Source organism: Arvicola amphibius, chromosome 18, assembly GCF_903992535.2.
Source record: "Arvicola amphibius chromosome 18, mArvAmp1.2, whole genome shotgun sequence".
In the NCBI taxonomy this organism is placed as follows: domain Eukaryota; kingdom Metazoa; phylum Chordata; class Mammalia; order Rodentia; family Cricetidae; genus Arvicola; species Arvicola amphibius.
The window spans coordinates 32089329-32109515 of NC_052064.1; the positions used below are offsets into that span (position 1 = coordinate 32089329).

The 20187-nt window shown below is 47.1% G+C and overlaps 1 protein-coding gene across 2 annotated transcripts in view; it reads right to left on the reverse strand.

Annotated features, from left to right (window-relative positions):
* The window catches only part of Trak2 (trafficking kinesin protein 2), a 56120-nt gene that overhangs the window by 9731 nt on the left and 26202 nt on the right, over positions 1-20187 (reverse strand). For both annotated transcript variants that reach the window (XM_038315174.2, XM_038315173.2), the window contains exons 3-13: positions 16958-17158; positions 14655-14731; positions 12600-12716; positions 10910-11119; positions 10301-10379; positions 9260-9390; positions 8792-8866; positions 5681-5818; positions 2152-2228; positions 1572-1772; positions 426-721 (exon numbers count right to left, since the gene is read on the reverse strand). In XM_038315174.2, coding sequence (XP_038171102.1) covers positions 426-721; positions 1572-1772; positions 2152-2228; positions 5681-5818; positions 8792-8866; positions 9260-9390; positions 10301-10379; positions 10910-11119; positions 12600-12716; positions 14655-14731; positions 16958-17158 — 1602 coding nt within the window. The remainder of the gene's footprint in view (positions 1-425; positions 722-1571; positions 1773-2151; positions 2229-5680; positions 5819-8791; positions 8867-9259; positions 9391-10300; positions 10380-10909; positions 11120-12599; positions 12717-14654; positions 14732-16957; positions 17159-20187) is intronic.

The window sequence follows — 20187 nt, forward strand, 5'->3', positions numbered from 1 at the left end:
TTTGTTTAATAAGAAACTTTTTACCACAGTATCAGAGAACCACTCAGGAACCATCACTATCTCATAAGTCAGATATTCTGATTTTAACTTGCATTTTAGATAAAACTGAAGGAGAAAGAAGTATAGGCATGCACGCGTGCCCCTGTGTCAGTGACACCCGTTGGGTCAGTTCGTTGCAGGAGGGGATGAAGTAGTAGTGACCACATCCTGTTGGGCTCACCATGTTAACTGCTGTCAGTGATTTTCCACAGCAACCGGTAGGAAAAGCCTGCTTCTCTCTTCTGCTGACACTGCCACACAGACAGACAGACAGACAGACAGACAGCTTGTGCACACAGTGCTCTCGTAACTACTGGACAGATTTCAATTCTAGGAGGGACGTCTAATGTACACACAGCTTCTAAAAGCTGCTGCGGACTGGTTACCTTCTAAAGGCTTGACGATCTGCAGTTTTTCTGGCATGAAGCCTCGAAGGCAGCCGGCGCTGCCAAGGTCCGTGGTCTCGGACTGGTCAGCGCAGAGTGAGTCGAGGGTCCCTGTGGGGACGTCGCAGCTACTGACTTCTTCCTTCTCGGCCAGAACTTGGATCTTCCGCTCCCACTCTTCAGCGAAGAACTGCTTCTCACTTAAGTAGTTCTGTCTTCGCAGGCTAAGGCGATGCAGGGCCGTAGCCAAATCGCTGTCCTCAGTGGGTCCTGGGTGGCTGGCGGGCTGCGAGTTCCTGTGGGAAAATCACAATCTAGACCTCTGCTTTCTACAGTGCTTTCCACTCCAAGGACTGACCTCAGCAATGAGCTGCTTTCTAAGCTATTTGAAATAGAGAGAAAAAAAAACTCATCAACAATACTATATACCACTGCGTCTTTTCCAATTGCTTCTAGAAAGTAAAAAAATATATTGTCCTTGCTAACTTTTCCATTTCATTTAGTTATGAAACTGCAGGCATGCCTACGTTTATGTTCAGGTGAGAGAATCACAAAGCAAGTGTTACTAGCGTTCACCGAGGGCAGGAGGGTTCACTGTTTTGCTGTGAATGAAGAGAAGTCCTAGCCATGAGCTAATCCATGCGATTAATCACAAAATGTAATTACTAAAAAACCTGTGAGTAGGGTGTGGTGAGACATGCCAGGAGATCCAGCACTCAGAAGATGGAGGCAGGAGAATCATGATTTTGATGGCAGCCTGGGCTGCACAGGAAGTTCAAGGCAGCCTCTCTATACAATAAAACACCCACCAAAAGCAAGCAACAACAGATGAAAAAAAAAATAAATGAAGGAAGGAAGGGAAGACGGGAAGGAGGTTAGGTGATGCTAAAAATGTGTGTACAAATTTATTCTGGGCTACAAACACTCCCCAAATACGCAGAATATTTAAAAGAAAGCAAGGATTATAAATGATAAAATATCGCATCCTCATGGGTCTCTGTTGCACGTTTCTTTCCAGCACTCTGGAACTGGGAGGTGGCTCAGAGCTGATACAGCAGGAATGGGCCCCCCAACCTCTGCAAGGGAACGAATGTGAGTCTGCCAACCCCAGAGCGATGCAGGCCCACAGCCGGGACCTGGGCTTACCCTGGAGCCTCCATGCTGCTCCCTTGGTCCAGGAGTGCTTTGGCCTCTGTTTGCTGGACGCCAGACTCAAAGGGTTTTGCTGTCATGATGACGCTTGAGCGGTTGGAGCCTGGGATGGGGAGCAGGGCTGGGTAGGTGATGGAGCGGCCCCGAGCATCATTGGCAACCTTGACGGTGTCAAACACCCGCTTCTGCTGAGCCCTGTCAAGGAGAGAAGCGTTCGTTTCTGTTGCTGTCGCCCACTAGAGGGCGCCCACGAGACTAACGGTGAAAATAAACTTTGGTCCAGGAGGGCTCCCTCCTGAGAGGACAAGTGCACCTTACAGAGTCATTCCTGACTGCCACTCCTCACTCTACAGTGTCGTTTCTTCCCTCAGTGTCCAGGGATCGAACCCAGGACCTCACTCGGCCTCGCAAGCCTCCACCACCATTGCACTCTGGCCTGTGGCTCCTTTGGGATTTCCACTGCAACGGAGCAGTGACAGCCCTGTGACCTGTGCTTACTGCAATGGTGCAGTGACAGCCCTGTGACCCGTGCTTACTGCAACGGTGCAGTGACGGCCCTGTGACTTGTACTTACTTTTGTTTAAACACAGATTCCTCATCCAAACTCAGCTTTTTACGCATGGTCCCTTCAATCTCAGCTGCCAACGATTCCTAAGAAAAGTAGTTTAAGATATGTAAAGTGACTACCACCCTCAAATGAATTAACAGCCTATACAGTGTGTATTTTTATGATTTACGACATAATAAAGGAAATACAAGAAAATGCAGACTAAAATTCAAAGGGGGAAGAGCGACGGTGGAAATAAAAACTCATGAACGAGAACCAACTACGTTTTCATGACGCATTTTTCTAAGGTGGCCACGGACACGACCAGTATATGAGAAGTCGATATTGTGTATGGAGAGAACAAACACAGTCGGTCCGACAGCCTCAGACCACGGCAAACCCGTCAATTTCTTCTCACTCTTGTAATTTGTATGTTTTTGATAATTTGCTCAGAGATGAGGATCCAATTGGCATGGATGTCATGCTTGGTGGGTTTGAACTGAGGGTGGCTGGCTCTGCAGGGACTGAGCACCTGACTTTTAACATCCAGAGATGCACAGACGGAAGGACGGATATATACTCCGAGGTGTGCATGGAATACATCTATCCCTGACCTGACCGCCTGCCAGAGTCCAGAAGTCACGATACTTCAGTGGTAAGGGCACATCTGGCACCCAGGTCTGCTGAGGAACATGTGTTTGTGCTGTGTGAAGATGTGTCACCGTGATTGGTTAATAAAGAGAGACGTGTCACCGTGATTGGTTAATAAAGAGAGACGTGTCACCGTGATTGGTTAATAAAGAGAGACGTGTCACCGTGACTGGTTAACAAAGATCTGGAAGGCTAATAGCTGGGAGGAGAGAATGGGGGGGACTTCTGGGCAGACGGAGGAACTCGGGATGAATGTAGGTGTATGAGGGATGCCCACTGGACACCGAAGACAGACATACGGACAGAGCAGAGGTAACGGAGCCACGCGACAGATGTAGATTAACAGAGACAGATTAATCTGTTATAAGAGCGCCTGGGGAAAAGTCTAAGCTAAGGCCAAGCTTTCACAATTAATAACAAGTCTCTGTGTCATTACTTGGGGCTGGTAGTCCCAGAAAGTTCAACAAGAAAGCTTGCTGCACAGGCTCTGGACTCAGAATGTCATTTCTCAAAGTTATCAAAGCTCCTTGGAGCAATGGCTGATTCGGTAGCTATGCTTCCCACGCCTCCCCACTTCGTCTCCCTTTGTAGTTGATGGGAATTGGAAGCGACTTTGTAGGGTCGTCTTTCCCGTCCACCGTCTGGGCCCTCGGTTGACCTCGGGTCGTCAGTCGTGGCGGGTTATATCTTTACCCACTGACCCATATTGTTTGCTTTTTAAGACGTGCATTTATTTAGCAGCATGGGAACTGAACTCGGGGACCTCATGCACGCTAGGCGAGTGCTCTGGCAATTAGAGCTCAAGAATTTTGTGCTTTAATTTTTGAATTTGAAATAATTTGAAACTTAGAATAAAATTCTAAAAAATAGTACAAAGAATTTTTATGCATTCTTCACGTGGATCATCAATATATTTGGTATTTCCTCTCTCGGTGATTTTTGTTGGTTGGTTGGTTGGTTGGTTTTGTTGTTGTTTTTCCTGAACTGTTTTATAGCAGGTCTCATATCCCTGTGACTACTTAGTGCTTAAGTTTATGTTTACTAAAGACGGGGACAAAGTTTAGTAGAGACAAGGACATGCCCGGTAATGGCACTCTAGTTGTCTGTTATAACGACACTGTCTTTCATCCACAGAGCCCGGTCAGATTTTCCCAGTTCTCCCAACAATGCCTGTTAGTCTGGGACTTGTTGTTCATTTCCTCATTTATTTATCCAGGCATTCGTTTCAAAGGGGTCTCTCGTTTTGAAGTTAGCTTGGCTCAGCGGATCCTCTTGCTCCAGCCTTGACTACTAGAGATTACATGTGCAGGCCATGGCACCCAGCTCCAAAAATGCTCTTTGAAGGATATGTTTGGGGTCTACCAAGATGGCTTAGTGGTCAAAGGCCTTTGCCACGCAAACCTGGAAGCTTGTTCGATCCCCAGAACCCACTTGAAAGAAGCATAAGGAATGGAGCCAAAAAGAATGACCAGGAAAGGAAAAAAATCAACTGTTAATAGATGTTAGCACACGCATGCACACACACGCGCACATACACACACACACACACACACACACACACACACACACACACATGTGCACACACGCTCTAGAATAAATGTAAAAACACCCAACAGTCAGTCTGGCCAGCCTGTGCTACACAGCAAGCTGGAGGCCGGACTTTGCTAAACAGCTCTCTGTAAGCACCAGCTGTTAAAACAGCTCTCTGAAGCAACGGGACAAATCCCGGCACAAACTCAACTTTTAATTGTGTTCTACCATTCCCCAGATACTGTTTATTAACGAATTAAAAAAAATCAGCATTCCTATCTGCAAGAGCCTTACCCTCTAGGTGGAGTTAAACCACCAAGAAACTTGTACTCGGTACAGTTGCGGTGTTTGCAGTGTGCCCAAGGCCGACGAGATCGCTGGACTCACCCGGCAGAGAGAGAACACCTCTAGACAGTTGTCGTAGTCAGAGTTTCTACTGCTGTGACAGATCACTGGGACCAAAGGCAACTTGGGGAGCCAAGGGCTATTTCACCTTAGGGATGACTAGACTAGCAGCCAGGGAAGTCAGGGCAGGAATCGGGAAGCAGGAGCTGGTGCAGAAGCCATGGGAACTTGCTTCTCCCATTTTCTTCAGGACCGGTGGCCCAGGGGTGGCCCCAGCACACTGGCTGGCCCTCTCACATCAACCATTAATTAAGAAAACGCCCCCCAGGTTTGCCCACTGGCCTATCATCTGGAGGGATTTTCCCAATCGAGAGTCTCTCTCCCCGAGTTATCCTAGTCCGCGTCAAGTCGACAAGCTGTCTTCTGACCTCCATATGTACACACGGCACGTGACAGGCACATGCACATGCACATACTCTAAATGGGGGGCAATTAAAAAAAAAAGGATGTAGCCAGGGAGATGGATCTACGGGCAAAGATCTGCTTCCATGTCTGACGACCTGAGTCCACTTCCTGGATCCACATCACGGTGGCAAGAAAGAACCAGCTTCGACAAGTTCTTCTCTGACCTCCGCACCCATGTGATGGATCAGGTGTATTGAACACACACAAAGCAAACAGACATATAGATTAAAAAGCATGGCTTAAGGAAGTGGCAGGTGGTGGGTCTAAGGTAGGGGAACCTCATTTGAGCGAGCTGTGGCACACAGACCAAAATCCAACTCCCTTAGAGTTTACCTCCAACACCGCAGCGAGTCTAGACTTCATCTGGGACATGTAACAAGACTGATAAGGAAGATGTGGTACGCAGATTAAATCCTGACTCAGTAACTGCATCCCAGAAGCAGGAGCAAAGCATGTTCTCTCTTTTCTAGCTACCTGATGGCACCATAAGCCACAGTGCACTCTGGAGACAGAACGCAGGCTTCTCTCCCCTTTCTAAAGCACATGGCAGCTTCTTGACTCTTACCCCCGTGAAAAGTCCGTAAGACTGCGAGAAGCCGAGGTGAGCGGCCGGGCCACATTTGCTGCGAAGCTCTTTTATTTCTTCTTGGGATTCGTGTAACATCCCCAGGCACTCCATGTTTCTGTCCTGTAAGTCATGAAGCTGAGGGAGAAAAGCAGCACAGTTATAACCTCTCCAGACAACCCTGTTAACCGTGAGCCCTGGAAGAAGAAGCCCTGAGGGGGTATTAATTTATGTATAAATCATTTAAACAAAACGGTTTTAAAGCAAACTCAACCACATTCACGTTAAGGATCTGAGCTGTCTTGGGCAAGCGCTGTAAGAACATGACCTCTCAGAACCTGAAACCTTTAAGGAACAAGATCAAGAATCTAGAAAGTCCCATCACCCTAAACAAGCCCCTCCCCCCGCCTTGTTTGGAAGCCTTTTATAGCAGCTGGCAAAAGCTCAGAGTGCGTTAACTGTAAAGACTTCCCATGTGTAGCATGTGTCAGCTCTTTAGGGTCAGCAGGGCTGGGGATGCTCATTTAAAATGTACATCATCCCACCTCTCATTCTGAGAGGCTTGGCAGAGGCCTCCCTCTTTCTTTTCCATGTGCTGCAAAGCCACCCTGAAGGAGGAAGACCAGGACACACACAGATGCGTGGTCCACGCTCACTGTCGCATTAGTAAACACCGGAAGCACCAGCAAGTGGGGCAGAGGGCTGGCGGGCTGGGGCAACACTGGCCCTGCCACGCTGCCAACCTCGGCAAACATCAAGGCCGCATTGAGAAAGCTGGTGTGAGACATTCTTGCTTAAAGAGGAACCAGGGATTCCGCCTGTCAGCCTTGATAAACTGTGGACATCGGTCGGTGGGCAGACAGAGTAAAAGAGGGAAATGCTGCCCAGAGCAAATCTGGAGCTGCTCTCCTCATTGGTGTGTGTGTGTGTGTGTGTGTGTGTGTGTGTGTGTGTGTGTGTGTGATCCCTAAGCAGCCTGTCTTGGTGAAAGCTAAATGCTTCAGCAGAAGGGCTGAGGAGACTAAGCTGCTGCGGGCTGCTCTGTCAACACACAGGGAGGTTCATTAAATGTTAATAAATCTTCAGAAAATAAAATGTGCAGTTGAGGTGGTGGAGGCATATGGAGTACTGGGGAGGCCAAGGTGGGAGGATCTCAAATTTGGGAATAGCCTGCACTACACAGGGAGCTCCATGCTAGCCTAGGCCACAGAGAAAACTCTGTCTCAAAGTCAAAAAGATAAATACACCGAAATAAAAATGTCCCTGTGGCTCTCACAGGATGATTGAGTAGAAACTCAGGGTGGTACCCAGGAATCTCTTTAAAGCTTGCCTTTCCCAGTGAGTCTTACGAATGCTGAACTACCACAGAGTTAAATTAGTATATAGTTATACAGAAAGGCTGTAAGAGGTTTTTTTTTTTTTTCTTTTTTTGGTTTTTCGAGACAGGGTTTCTCTGCAGCTTTTTTAGAGCCTGTCCTGGAACTAGCTCTTGTAGACCAGGCTGGCCTTGAACTCACAGAGATCCGCCTGCCTCTGCCTCCCGAGTGCTGGGATTAAAGGCGTGCGCCACCACCGCCCGGCTGTAAGAGGTTTTTGCTATTTCGCTTACATACATGCAAAATTATTTTCTATCAGAAACAATCTTACTAGGCTAGTTAACATATGCTGATAAAAAGTCTATATTGAGTGGATGACCCAGATATAAACACCGTTACAGCCACTTTGTTTTTGACAGATGGCAAAAATACATATTGAAGAAAGACCAAAAAAAAAAAAAAAAAAACCCAAACACAAAAATCCCAGCATCTTTGACAAAAATGGTGCTGGGATCCTGTGTGTGCAAATACAGAACCAGAACAGGGTCCTGCTCTCACCCTGCACAAAAATCAACTCCAAACGATCAAAACCATGACCGTCAGACCTGAGACTCTGAGACCGTAAAAGGGAAAGGTAGAGAAGAGACTTAAAGACACGGGCATGGGCAAGGACTTCTTTAACAGGATCCCAGACACTAGGAAAATCAACAGATGGGGCCTCCTGTGATCAAGAGGCTCCCGCACAGCAAAGGAAGCAGCTAATCAGCGAAGAGACTGTCAAAGAACGGGGAAAACCTTGGCCAGGGATGACCTCACAGAGCGTTAACGTCTACAATACACCATGAAAACTAGACAAGAAACCAATCAATCAAATCAATCAGGTGATCAGTAAAGGAGCTAAGGAAACCAAGTCCTCAAAACACGAGCCAACAACAGCCAATAACACACGAGAATGTTCAGTCTCACTGGCTGCCAAGGGAACACAAGGCAAAATGATACTGAGATTCCGCGTTACCCTAGCCAGCATGCTAGCCATAGGAGAGCAAGCAACAAATGCTCACAAGGAGAAGTGAACCATCTCAGCGATGGTGAGAATGTGAGTCAGCCCAGCCACTACGGAAATCCGCACGGAGGTTCCTCAGAAAACCAAAGAGAGACCCACCATGTGACCCAGCCGCCAATCCTGTGCATTTGCCCACAGGTTCCAAGGCAGCATATCACAGACACTTGCTCACCAGTATCTGCTGCAACACTACGCACAACAGATACACTATGGAACTAATAAGCATCTAAAACAAAGGCACAGTTCAAGAACACGTGGGTATACACAGTGCAATGCATGTCAGCCATAACTCAGAACATTTGTGGTTTTAAACAAATATTATATAGCTACATAAAGTCATGATGTATACGCGCCATAGAAGAAGAGGTGAGACTAACTAGAGGCGCAAAGGGGACAAGAAGAGTGGAGGAGGAAAGTGAAGGTGGGAATGGAGGCAAAAGGCCTGGCGTACGCTATACACTTCTGTAAGAAAAGCTCTCAAGTCCTATATTCTTAAAGAAAGCCAAGGTTTTCTCTATTACTCAAGAGGAGGGCTGCCATGATCAGCTTTAGAAACAAGACTTTTTAAGGCTTTAATTCTCAGATCTCATGAACTTCATCTTAACTATTTGTGGCTGCTGCTGGATTCCAAATGTGGCCGTTCTCTTCTGCGACTCTCAGAAACGTGAGTGACAGCCCTGTCGTTCCCCCGGTGCGCTGCAAAAAAAAAAAGACAGAGGAAGGCCGCATTACCTCCATCGTCAGCTGTCTCTGGGCATCTTTGGAAGCCTGCAGGTGAAGTCTGAGTTCTTCCTTCTCGATGACATGCTAATGACACAGAAGAGGGACACGTGAGGCATTCCTTTAGAGGACATACTAAGAGTCTCTATCTGGGGTGCAGCCTTAGGCCTACGACAGTGACCCCAGCAGAGGCCAACTAGAGTAATAATGTAAGCAGAACACAAAACACATGTGTTCAGAGGATACAGACCACAAGTTCCTCACTGACAGCAAAACTTCAAGGAAATCTGATGTATGTGCAAAAGTAAACAGTACTTCAAAAGTTATTTATGATATTTTAGCAGAGGGCAATACTGAAAGATCAGAGTAAAGCAGTTACGGGGGAGAGGCAGGTTTACTCTGCTCGGTGAGGGAGCACTTGGCAGAACGCCGTGCACCGGGAGAGTGCAGGACAGGGCTCGGCTGAGGGAGTGCACGCACTTCTTTAAGCTTGTGCTGCAGATCCACGATCTGAGACAGCAGGGACGAGATCTCCTCCTGGTATCGGAGCAGCTCATCACTCTTGCCCGACAGTTCTTCGGTCATTCTGGACATCTGTGCATTGGTTTCACCTAGGAACAAAGCCAAAGTTTAGAAGGCAACACAAAGGTGGAACTGGAGTCGGGGCACGAGAGCTTTCAGGTCAGATGCTGATTTAGGACGACCAGGGTTGAGCTGTCCTATTGCGGCTCCAGCCTCCAGAACTGTCCTATTGCGGTTCCAGCCTCCAGAGCTGTCCTATTGTGGCTCCAGCCTCCAGAGCTGTCCTATTGTGTCTCTACCCCCCTCCAGAGCTGTCCTATTGTGTCTTTACTCCCCTCCAGAGCTGTCCTATTGTGTCTTTACCCCCCTCCAGAGCTGTCCTATCGTGTCTCTACCCCTCCAGAGCTGTCCTATTGTGTCTCTTCCCCTCCAGAACTGTCCTATCGTGTCTCTACCTCTCCAGAGCTGTCCTATTGCGGCTCTAAGTATATCCTGGCTTCCCAATAAGTCAGGATATCCTTGCAACACTACTGGAACACATTCCCCTACAGTTATGGCTTGATCTTCTAACTTTGTTTGGAAAGCGTGGTGCCCAGCATGGTGGTGCTGAGGTGACAGAAGGCTTGTCAGGTGGGGCTCAGCAGAAGGAATTCAGGACTTTGGGTGTTGCCTTCGGAAAGGATCAAGGCTGCTCTCTCCAAGGGGGCTAGTTCCCTAAACAGCAAGCTGTCGCAAACAGGACTATCTCATGTGTTTGGCTCCTTCTGCATACAGTCAAATCCATTCCCGTTTCTCCATCATGTTTTAACAGTTAGGGGGCCTGGCTTTGTTTCATAAATAGGCCCACGGCAGACAATATGTAGATATTTGCACATACACTTGCAGACCAAGACAACAAGCATTTATAACTGTTTCTATGGAGACCAGGGGTCTAATTTCTGAGTTGGAGATAATCTCACCAAACTGCCCGAAGCAGAGTGTGAAGATGTTGCTACTTACGAAGTTCTTTAACACAGTCATTGACCAGCTGCTGCTCCTTCTCTTCATAGGTGAAGGTTTCTGTCTTGATGTGGCAAGCCTTCAGGGGAGGGGAAACAACAACATTTGGAGTGACAGGTCTTCCTAATGAGTCTGAAGCCAAAGCTACAGAAAGCTTGAACATCCACGCTCATTACGTATAAAGGAAACAAAGGGATCCCATCAGGTTTGCGTGCTCACAAAATATGGGACTAGAAAAGGTGGGACAGACGCCTCCCTTGACTCCGCGCAGGGCTTGCACCTGCCTGCCCATGCATCCCCATCTCTGCTGGCTGCATCTCTAGATCAGCTACAATGCCACCTGCTTATGTAGGATGCGCTTGCTCCACTGCCCTTTACAGACCCGAGGAAACTGTAATGTTCCAACATGACCCTTCTCAGCCAGTTTCTGTGAACCGCACGCGATGGGCGCACAACACTGGTACTCTCTTGTCTGCCTACTGGTTCCTGCCCGCTTCTCAGCAAGGCCTACGCGACAGCAAAAGGCACAGCACTAACTGAGACGTATTTCTTCTCACTATTATCCAGACCCGAGTACGTAGCGGTAACGGGAAGGGAAGTGAGCGGCACCTTGGATCGAAGAGCCATGTTCTCTTCTTCCAGTTCCCTGAGCTTTTCCTGCAGCATGTCCAGTTGCAGCAAACCTTGCGATAAGTTGAAGGACTCATTGAACCGGAGAGGTGTGGAGCAGCTGGAGTCGGTCTCGCTCTCCTCAGAAGCAATGGAAACGATCCGAAGCAGCTCGTCCTTCTTGGACAGCTCATGCTGCAGCTGGTTAACCTGCGCACAGTGCAATTAGCGCATCCTACACTGCTTACATGCATACGGCTTCTAATTCATGGAGCGACTGCTTTTCACCATAAAAGCCCCACCACCACATCCGCTGTTAGACAAGAGAGCAACAAACACTACACACTTCCTCAGCTACCCAGCTGGGACCTCAACAGCGTCTTCCAGAGCAAGTGTGAAGAAAGTCAATGTTCAGACTCAGGTAAAGCAGTAATACACTTTATTTTGTGTTTTAGCTTTTGAGATGCGGTTTCTTGGCAACTCTCCCAGGCTGGCCTTGAACTTGCAGAGCTCCTACCTTAGCCTCCAGAATAGCTATGCGGGCAAGCCTGTGCCACAGAACTTGTGACGACTTGTGATTTTAAGCGGTCTCTGACTATGTAGATCTTCCCACTGTGAATGCCCTAATTTCTAGGAAATATTTTCAACTTAAAGGACTGAATACATTCACAAAATATAAACAAAATTAGATAAAAAATAAAACAAATTATTGCTGGGCATGGTAGTGCATGCCTTTAATACCATCACTGGGGAGGCAGAGACAGGTGAGAATGTCTGTGAGTTCAAGGTCAGCCTAATTCACATAGTGAATTCTAGGCCAGTCAGAGTTATATGGTAAGATTCTGTCTCTTTAAAAAAAATTATAGAAAACTTGAAATTTATCTACTCAACGTGACAATAAATTACTTCTTACATTTACTGATATAGAATCAATATATTTTTAAATTTACATTTTTTTAACCTTTTGTTTTGGTTTCTGCGTAAGGAACATTTGCGTATTTTAACACCATACGGTGTCAAATGAAAACACTACTACCTCTTTTGGAGCCTGTTGGTCAGTGGAGTCCACAGACCCTGAAATATCACAGGCTGTGGCCATTGCTCTTGATCACCCCCAGAACTGGACAGGAAGACCCCACAGCTGAAGGTGCTCTATAGACTCAAGGTGCTGAGCATGAAATCGAGGTGCACTCACCTGGAGGTCCCATCCCCACTGGCTAGTTCTGCCAGGGCTGTCAGGTGCTATCCTCACAACAGGGCACAAAGAAAATCATCCCTTTACACAGCCGAGGACCCTGCCACCTACAACAACAACCAGCCCAGCAAGATGCCCACCAGTCCAGCAGCGGCACAGGCGTCATGGGAGAAACCAGTCGCTCTCTGAGTAGATTCAAAACTTGTTCCACAAGATGGAACTCACTGTGACAGCATGAATTCAGGGTCGAGAACCCATGCTCAGGTAGGTTATAGGCTTAGGGGAGGACCTACTAATATCGTCCAGCTAGACAGACATGTTACTAACTCCTAACGATCTAAGCTTCATTTGTGAGTATATGGAAATATATAAAGTCAATGGCTACTGGTGTCACCTGTGGTCAGTATTTCAGGAACACCCAAGGAAATACACTTATCCACTGCAGAAGGCCTTCTTATTACTACTCCCGTTCCAAGCACAGGATCAAAGGCTTACTTGATCAAAGGCTTGTCCCAGCTGCTCCTCCAGGGCTTCATTCTGCTCAGATAACACATGGTTCCTCTTTAGGAGAGCTTGCCCAATCCGAGCAGCTAGCTCTAGATCTCGATCCCTCTGCAAAGCGACAAACACACCTTTTCTTTGAGTATTTAAAAAAAAAAAGCAGACAGCAGATTAGAAATTCTGCGGTGAAATTTGCTAATGTTAAGAGCAAATCTCCTATAAAGCACAGAGACTCATTTTACAACCTTAATAAATAAATGGACAAGGGGCCAGGCACAGAGGTAGTGTTTGGTAAATCTTAAGTCAGGTAGGCATCTATGTAATTCTGAATGCAAGAGGTCACCTCTCGGTATCAAGTAAGGTTTTGCTGACATCCTATCTGTTATGGCCATCAAACCAGCATTGTACTTAGAACTTTAAGAAGCCAGAAAACCAAGAGAAGCTTTACCTATGAGGGTGGGGGCTGTGGATGTAGATCAATAGGAAAAGTGCACTTTCAATACTTGGACTTTGGGTCAATATCCAATGCATCCCCCAACCTCTGACACCCAAGATAAAAATTAGGGTGGATGGAGCCTGTACTGCAGAAGTCCAGCCAACACTTGGTGAGTGTGCCAAGTATGGCAAGGACACAGATCAGGAGTTTAGGATGTGGGCCGGTTCCATTTAGGGGAGACTCTGTGCACCCAGGAGCAGCAGCTGAGAGGAAGGCCTGGCCTAGAGCCCAGTCCACAGCTAGCGCAAGAGAATAGAATTAGAGACTGGAAATTACGAGGTCACAGGCTTCTACCTCGAGTGTGTAGAAGGAAGTCTAGGAAGCAGGGGGTAATGACCAAGGCGTGTGGCAAGGCCAAGCGACGGGCGTTCTATCTGGGTAGATCCTGATATTAAGCAAGGGTATGGAGATCCCATCTGGGGATGATAAGGGCCTTACTTGTACAATGGAAAACTGTTAATAAACCTTTAACTGCCTTCTACGTGAATATGAGCTGTTTACATTGATGATAGATGAATAAAATTAAGCTCTAACTGTTCTCTATCTAATACATGAAAATCGATCACTTCGGGGCAACTCTTCTCACTTTGATATGAGCCAAGTGGCACGTATGGAAAGCATCCCGAGGAGACAAGTATGCCAGAGAGAAAGTCTCCCACAAGACCAACTGAAACTGAGCTGTGGGAGAGAACGTTACTGCATGCCAACTGGCAAAGACAGAGCATGCACGCTAAAACTTCCACATAGGGCTGGAGAAACGCTCAGTGGCTAAGAGCACTGGCTGTTCTCACAGAGAACCCAGGTTTGGTCCCCAGCACCCATGTGGCAACTAGCGACCATCTGATGCCCTCCTGACTTCCACAGGTGCTGTACACACACACAATCAGGCAAAAATTCCATATACGTTAAACAAACAACAAACAAATAATAAAACACCCTTAAAACTTCCACAGGCCAATATGGAGATAATGGCCTGAGCTGGAAGTGAGCAGGAGATGCTCCAAACTGCAGGGATTAAGTGAACCACAGCTGCTTATTCAATGGCAGCTTGGCCTAGGTGATTAGCAGCAGGGACAGCTAAGAAGTGCCTTTGGGGGTGGACATACGGCTCAGCGGTTAAGGCTTTGGACTCCCCTTGCAGAGAGTCCAGATCCCAGCTGCAAGCAGTCACACAGGCAGCTCACACGACTCACAACTCCAGCTTCCAGAGATCCAGTGCCTTCTGACCTCCCAGGGCACTGCACTCGAGAGTGCTCTCTCTGCCCCCAGTAATTAAAAATAAAAATACAAGCTTTGTAAACAATTGCTTTTGTCTAAGACAGAGAGGTCAGACAGCACTGTATCTGCCCATCCATACACGTCATAATAACGAGCTTCAGGAGATCCATTCCACTTCGGGAAGTCGGCTGTCAATCGCTTGTTCAGCTGTGTAAAACAACCTAGAAATCAGGTTGATCTTCATGCTTTAGCTGTGCGAACCGGGTACGTTCTGAATGAGCCTCACGTTTTAGTTTTTTTTTTTAAGACTGGAGAAAGAAACGATGCGTTCATACCTCTGCCAGGAGATGTGTCACCATGTCGATGTCATTGTAGGTTTTGGTCATCTGCTCCACTCTGTCTGTGCCTAGAACTAAGGCAGTCAAAACAACTCTTTAGAGGCCGGCCTTCCGCACACCAGAAGACATGTGACACTAAATCCTAAGTACCAACAAAACCCCCAGATTTCCAAGGAAATCATTTAGGAGAATAAAAATACAAAAACAGAAAGAAAACAAGGGTTGGTGTACATACAGAACATCTAAGATTCACGAACCATTACAAAAAAAAGTACGCGCATACAGTAAATCGAGAGTGTGTCAAGCGGTCGCACGTCAGTCAGTCAGGTCCTGACTAGTTCTTTTACATCTTTCACCCCTAGGGAGATAAGTTTGGTCCATTCACGTCTGAAAGTGTGAGCTGGGAATCCAGTTACCTACTTTATCGTCGGATCAATTAAAGTCACTGAGGAACAGCTGGGTGGTGGTGTACGCCTTTAATCCCAGCACCCCGGAGGCAGAGGCAGGCGGATCTCTGTGAGTTCGAGACCAGCCTGGTCTATAAGAGCGAGTTCCAGGACAGGCTCCAAAGCTACAGAGAAACCCTGTCTCGAAAAACCAAAACCAAAACCAACAACAAAACCAGCAGAAGTCCTGAAGAGTTCGGCTGCTGTCAGAGAGTCGAGTTATAAAGTCCTCACAGATCTAAATCTCAAGAAACAAGAGAGATGGTGACACAGAACAGTTTTCTTCTAAAATAAATTTCCAGAGAAATATCAGCAACCAACAGGAGCAGCGCTAAAGGACTCAGGGTGGTGTGTACAGACACACGCGTATGTATATAAGTGTTAACAGTGATAATTACTGAAGAGGAGGTCATGAATTTGAGAGGGGCTAGGAAGAGGAGTGGAAGCATGTAAAACTCTAAAAAAATTAATATTTTTAATAAAAAAGACAATCTTGAGAGCCTTAATTTAATTTACTTCAGTTATTTAAACTATTAAGGGCAGAAATCCGTTTTTATTTGGCCTTCTTGATAGTTCAAGTTTAATCAGTATTTACACCCCCAACACTCCCTCCCTTGTCTCTTGTGCATACACACACCACACATACACACGCACACACATACATGCACACGCGCACACACACACGCACACACACACACACACGCACACACACACACACACACATGCATACAGTACTAGGAAACCGCCACCCAGAGCAGGTTAATAATTACTATGCAATGAGCATTCACGGCAATCATTCTCCAACACAGTCTGTCATTAAGAGACACAAGGGCACAATGGCTTATTTGGCTAAGGCGCCTGTTGTCCAGTTCAATGACCTGAGTTGGAGAACCTATTCCCACAAGTTGTCCTCTGACCTCCACACATAGATTAAGGTACAAGGGCCTCTCCCTACTATAAATAAATACATGTAATAAAAAAAAGCCATCTAAAATGCTCCCTGGGAAAATGTGTAAGATTTGATGTAAACTTCCAAGTAAGTCAAATTATAGGAATTTCACAAACATTAATGTGGAGCTCAGGGACTTTTATTACGTAGTCCAACAGCGACTGTGTGCATAACATCTTTATACTGGACGGGTAATGGAACAAGTAAAAAAGTGTAAAAAGGAAGACCAAGCTACAATAAAATGGAAATAAGTCTCTGTGCTTGGGACAGGTCTGGCTCAGTTCGCCATCTCTATGGATCACTCAGTTTGAAGGCTACACCTTGGCTCCCATGCGCCTCTCCTTGGCATGACAGGAAGTACTTAGACACATGCCCGGAATCCCTGGCGCTCGGGTGGAGGCAGCATGGTCAGGGGTTCAGACCGACTGCACAGAATGCTCAAGGCAGTCCAGGCTGTAGAACAGCCTGACTTTAAAAAAGAAAACACGAAGTACGTATGCGTCTAAGAATTATGCTCTTTACAGAATGACGTCATTCCTGCGACTGTATTTGATAGGGGAAGCTAGGAACCCAAAAAGCTAACACACAAGATACCAGAGTGCTGGGATAATAAGTGTGGGCAGACAAAGACAGGCAATCATAAATAATTGTTCTGCTTTTAAGACAGTTCTAGTCTCTCTCAAGTGAAAGGCAAAGGCAGAGTAAAAACTCAGTCATAAGCATGGCAACCGGTTCTTCTCCCAGACACGGCAGTGGCAATCAGGTCAGGCTGAGTTACAGCAGGTAGACACGGGACGAGGGCTGCTAGGTGCTCACTGTCTTAAAAGGCAATACTAAGATACGCCCTGTCTTTATCTTCACGCACAAACTCTGGTTGGGTCACAACAACAACCACCACGACTTACTCATGTAGCGGAACGTCTCCTCGGCAAGGACGGGAGAGAGGGTCTCCGGCGCATCCTGAGGCTGGTGCTGGTGTGAAGACTGCGCCCAGTCTTGGTTCTCGTAGAGAAAGAGGGAGTCGACCCTGAGCTTATACTGCGGCAGCTGCTCTTCCAGCAGGTTCACCAGCTCGACTTCGGGGAGATCCTCGCTGGAGCAGACATCTGGGAGGAAGAGAAGTCACTGTAGAGGAAGCTAGTGCGTTCCATCTGCCCCGCTGCGGGGAAATTAGCTTCGTGAAAGTCGGGGACCAAGGATATGTTAGACGAGATCATCTCTCCCCTGACTTGTTCTACTGACACCGAGGTTTGAGTTCCAGCCTCCAGCTCTCCATCTTGACCTAGTGATTAACTACGACAAACGCTCACACCTTGGAACACAACACCTGGCTCAGGTGGAGACCCTGACTAGATGCTGGCAGTGTCACTCACTGTGCACACAGACAGAGGTCAGAGGACACGGGGGCGTTGGTCCTCACCTCCTACCCCGTTTGCTGCCGCTGCGTAGCGTGCCAGGCTCTACAGCCCTGTAGGCTCAGGGGACTTTTCTGTCTCCGGCCCTCATCTACTGCGCTGGCTCCTCGTGCATGGGCGTGTGCCACTGCCTCCGCCTGGCTCTCTTGTTTTACTGCTGAGTCTTTAGACTTGGGCACGGTCAGTGTTAACCGTCAGCCTGGCAGAACCTACAGTCACCTGGGACACGGACCTCTGGAAATGCTGGAGGGGTTACTATTTTGAGGTGGGAGGGTGCACACACAAGTTCTCACACATTGTCTCTGACATACCGAACATACCTCTATCCAGAGCCTCGATTCCCCAGCTGCCCCCTGTCCTGTTTTTCAGTTTTAATATTAGAAAGTACGTGGGCTTTGGCATCAAATCTAGTGTCTAAATCTGACTCCTCCACACGTTAGTGATGGTGGGATATTAGACACAAGACTCATCTCTCCTGAGCCCATTCCCCACGCATTTGAAAACGAAGAGAATCTATTACAGCCGAGGTCATACCTGGCACACAGTAGGCACCCACTGAATACTGCTGATGTCACTAGTCTCCCCTCTCACAGGCTGGCTCTGAACATAGTCGGGACTCTCTTGTATGTCTGTTCCTGGCTTCCTCCCAAATTTAATGTTTACAAAGAAGAGTTATCTCTTTTAACACAATCAGAACACTAGGGCTTAGAATAGAGAAAGTGGAGCAGGATGGTGGATCCTCCCTCACACTTCTGGGAAATGTGGTATTTCCTTTGTGGGCAGCATAAAGAAACACGCTCGAACTCTGACAAAAGACAACACTTTAAGAAAACAAACTCTGAAAGGGTACATTTTTATTAGTTGGCTTGAACTGACCAAGGGCAATTTAATAAGTTCAATACACAGCCTGGTACTATCGCCCTTTAGCCAGAAGATGAGCAGTGGCCTCATAACCACAAGAAGAGGCGTGCTCCACTTAAGCCTGCATCATGGCTCCAAAGACCCCTCACGCCTTGGCAGAGCTACTGCACAGAGCTCTGAAAATGTAGCCACGTCTATCACTACAAACGCCAAGCGATTATGCACACTTTGCTTGCTGCACACATATCAGATGGTCCTTCTAACGCTGGAAACTGACTACAGACGCACGGACAGACAAGGTGTCCCAGAATATGGAGGAAAGGGAGACCGCACACAATATCTGGTGTTTCTCATTCTTCAGCGACTCTTTCACACACTCCCTTCTCCCCAGTCACACTGACTCCGTTTACGTTCAGGGATTCTTTTTGGTTTTATTAAATATGGCTTTAGAACTGGGCTGCCATTAACACACTGATCATCCGCCACACTTCCATCATATGACTTCCTACTTCAGGGAAAAAGGCATGTGAGTCTCATCTCTCCAGAATAAAAAAAAAAATACACAAACAACTGCTGAATGCCTCAGCAATTAAATTAATCCTAGACTAGAGACTATTGGAGTGGTGATCCATCTAACAAAGATGAACCAGCCCTGAAATGAGACCCTTATCACCAAATGCTTTACCAAAGCAAAACTGAACTTTATGAAAAAAAACACTTATCTAGAATATACTTGGAACACAAGATTTAACATTTAAAAATTCAGTCATAAGCAGGGTGGTGGTGGCCCACACCTTTACCCCAGCACTTGGGAGGCAGAGGCAGGTGGATCTCTGAGTCTGAGGCCAGCCTGGTCTACAGAGTGAGTTCCAGGACAGTCAGAGCTACACAGAGAAACCCTGTCTTGAAAAATCATCATCATCAACAACAAAATCCCAAGCAAATCTCTAAAAGCACCTTGCCACAAAAAAGAGAAGCTCAATTCATCTGAAATTCTAGCACAAGCAAATTACATCCAATAGAAGTGCAGAGCAGGCTGAGGGTTGCCTGGAGCCGGAGTGAGGGCTGAGATCTGGATGCGAGAGAGCCTGCACGGGATGCTATGCTGAGAACCTGCACGGGATGCTATGATGTCCCGAGGGCCTGCACGGGATGCTATGCCGAGAACCTGAACAGGATGCTATGACGTCCCGAGAACCTGCACGGGATGCTATGACGTCCTGAGAACCTACAATGTCTGGTCATTTTTGTTTGTTTGTTTGTTTTTGGGTTTTTTGGTTTTGTTTTGTTACATGGATCTGGGGTTGAACCTGAGTTGTGAGGACTGCATTCCTCACTGAACCACCTCCCTGGCTCCATTTGGTGATTTTTTTTTTTTTTTTTTTTTTTGGTTTTTCGAGACAGGGTTTCTCTGCAGCTTTTTTAGAGCCTCTCCTAGAACTAGCTCTTGTAGACCAGGCTGGCCTCGAACTCACAGAGATCTGCCTGCCTCTGCCTCCCGAGTGCTGGGATTAAAGGTGTGCGCCACCACCGCCCGGCCCATTTGGTGATTTTTAAAACAAAAACCTTAGGGGAAAAAAACCTTCTAAGTACTTGGAGTTTTTCAAAAGGATGTATTTATGTCTCTGTTTTTATCTGTTTGTGTCTATGGCAGTACATGAACATATGTGTATGTGGGTGCACACATGTGGATACCAGGAGACACTCGGTCTCCCTCTGCCATTCTCCTCTTGTGCACACATGAACATACGTGTATAGGTGCACACATGTGGAGAACAGGAGGCACTTGGTCTCCCTCTGCTCCTCCTGTGCCTTTGAGGCAGGAGCTCTCCTTGAATTTGGGGCTGTATTTTCTAGCT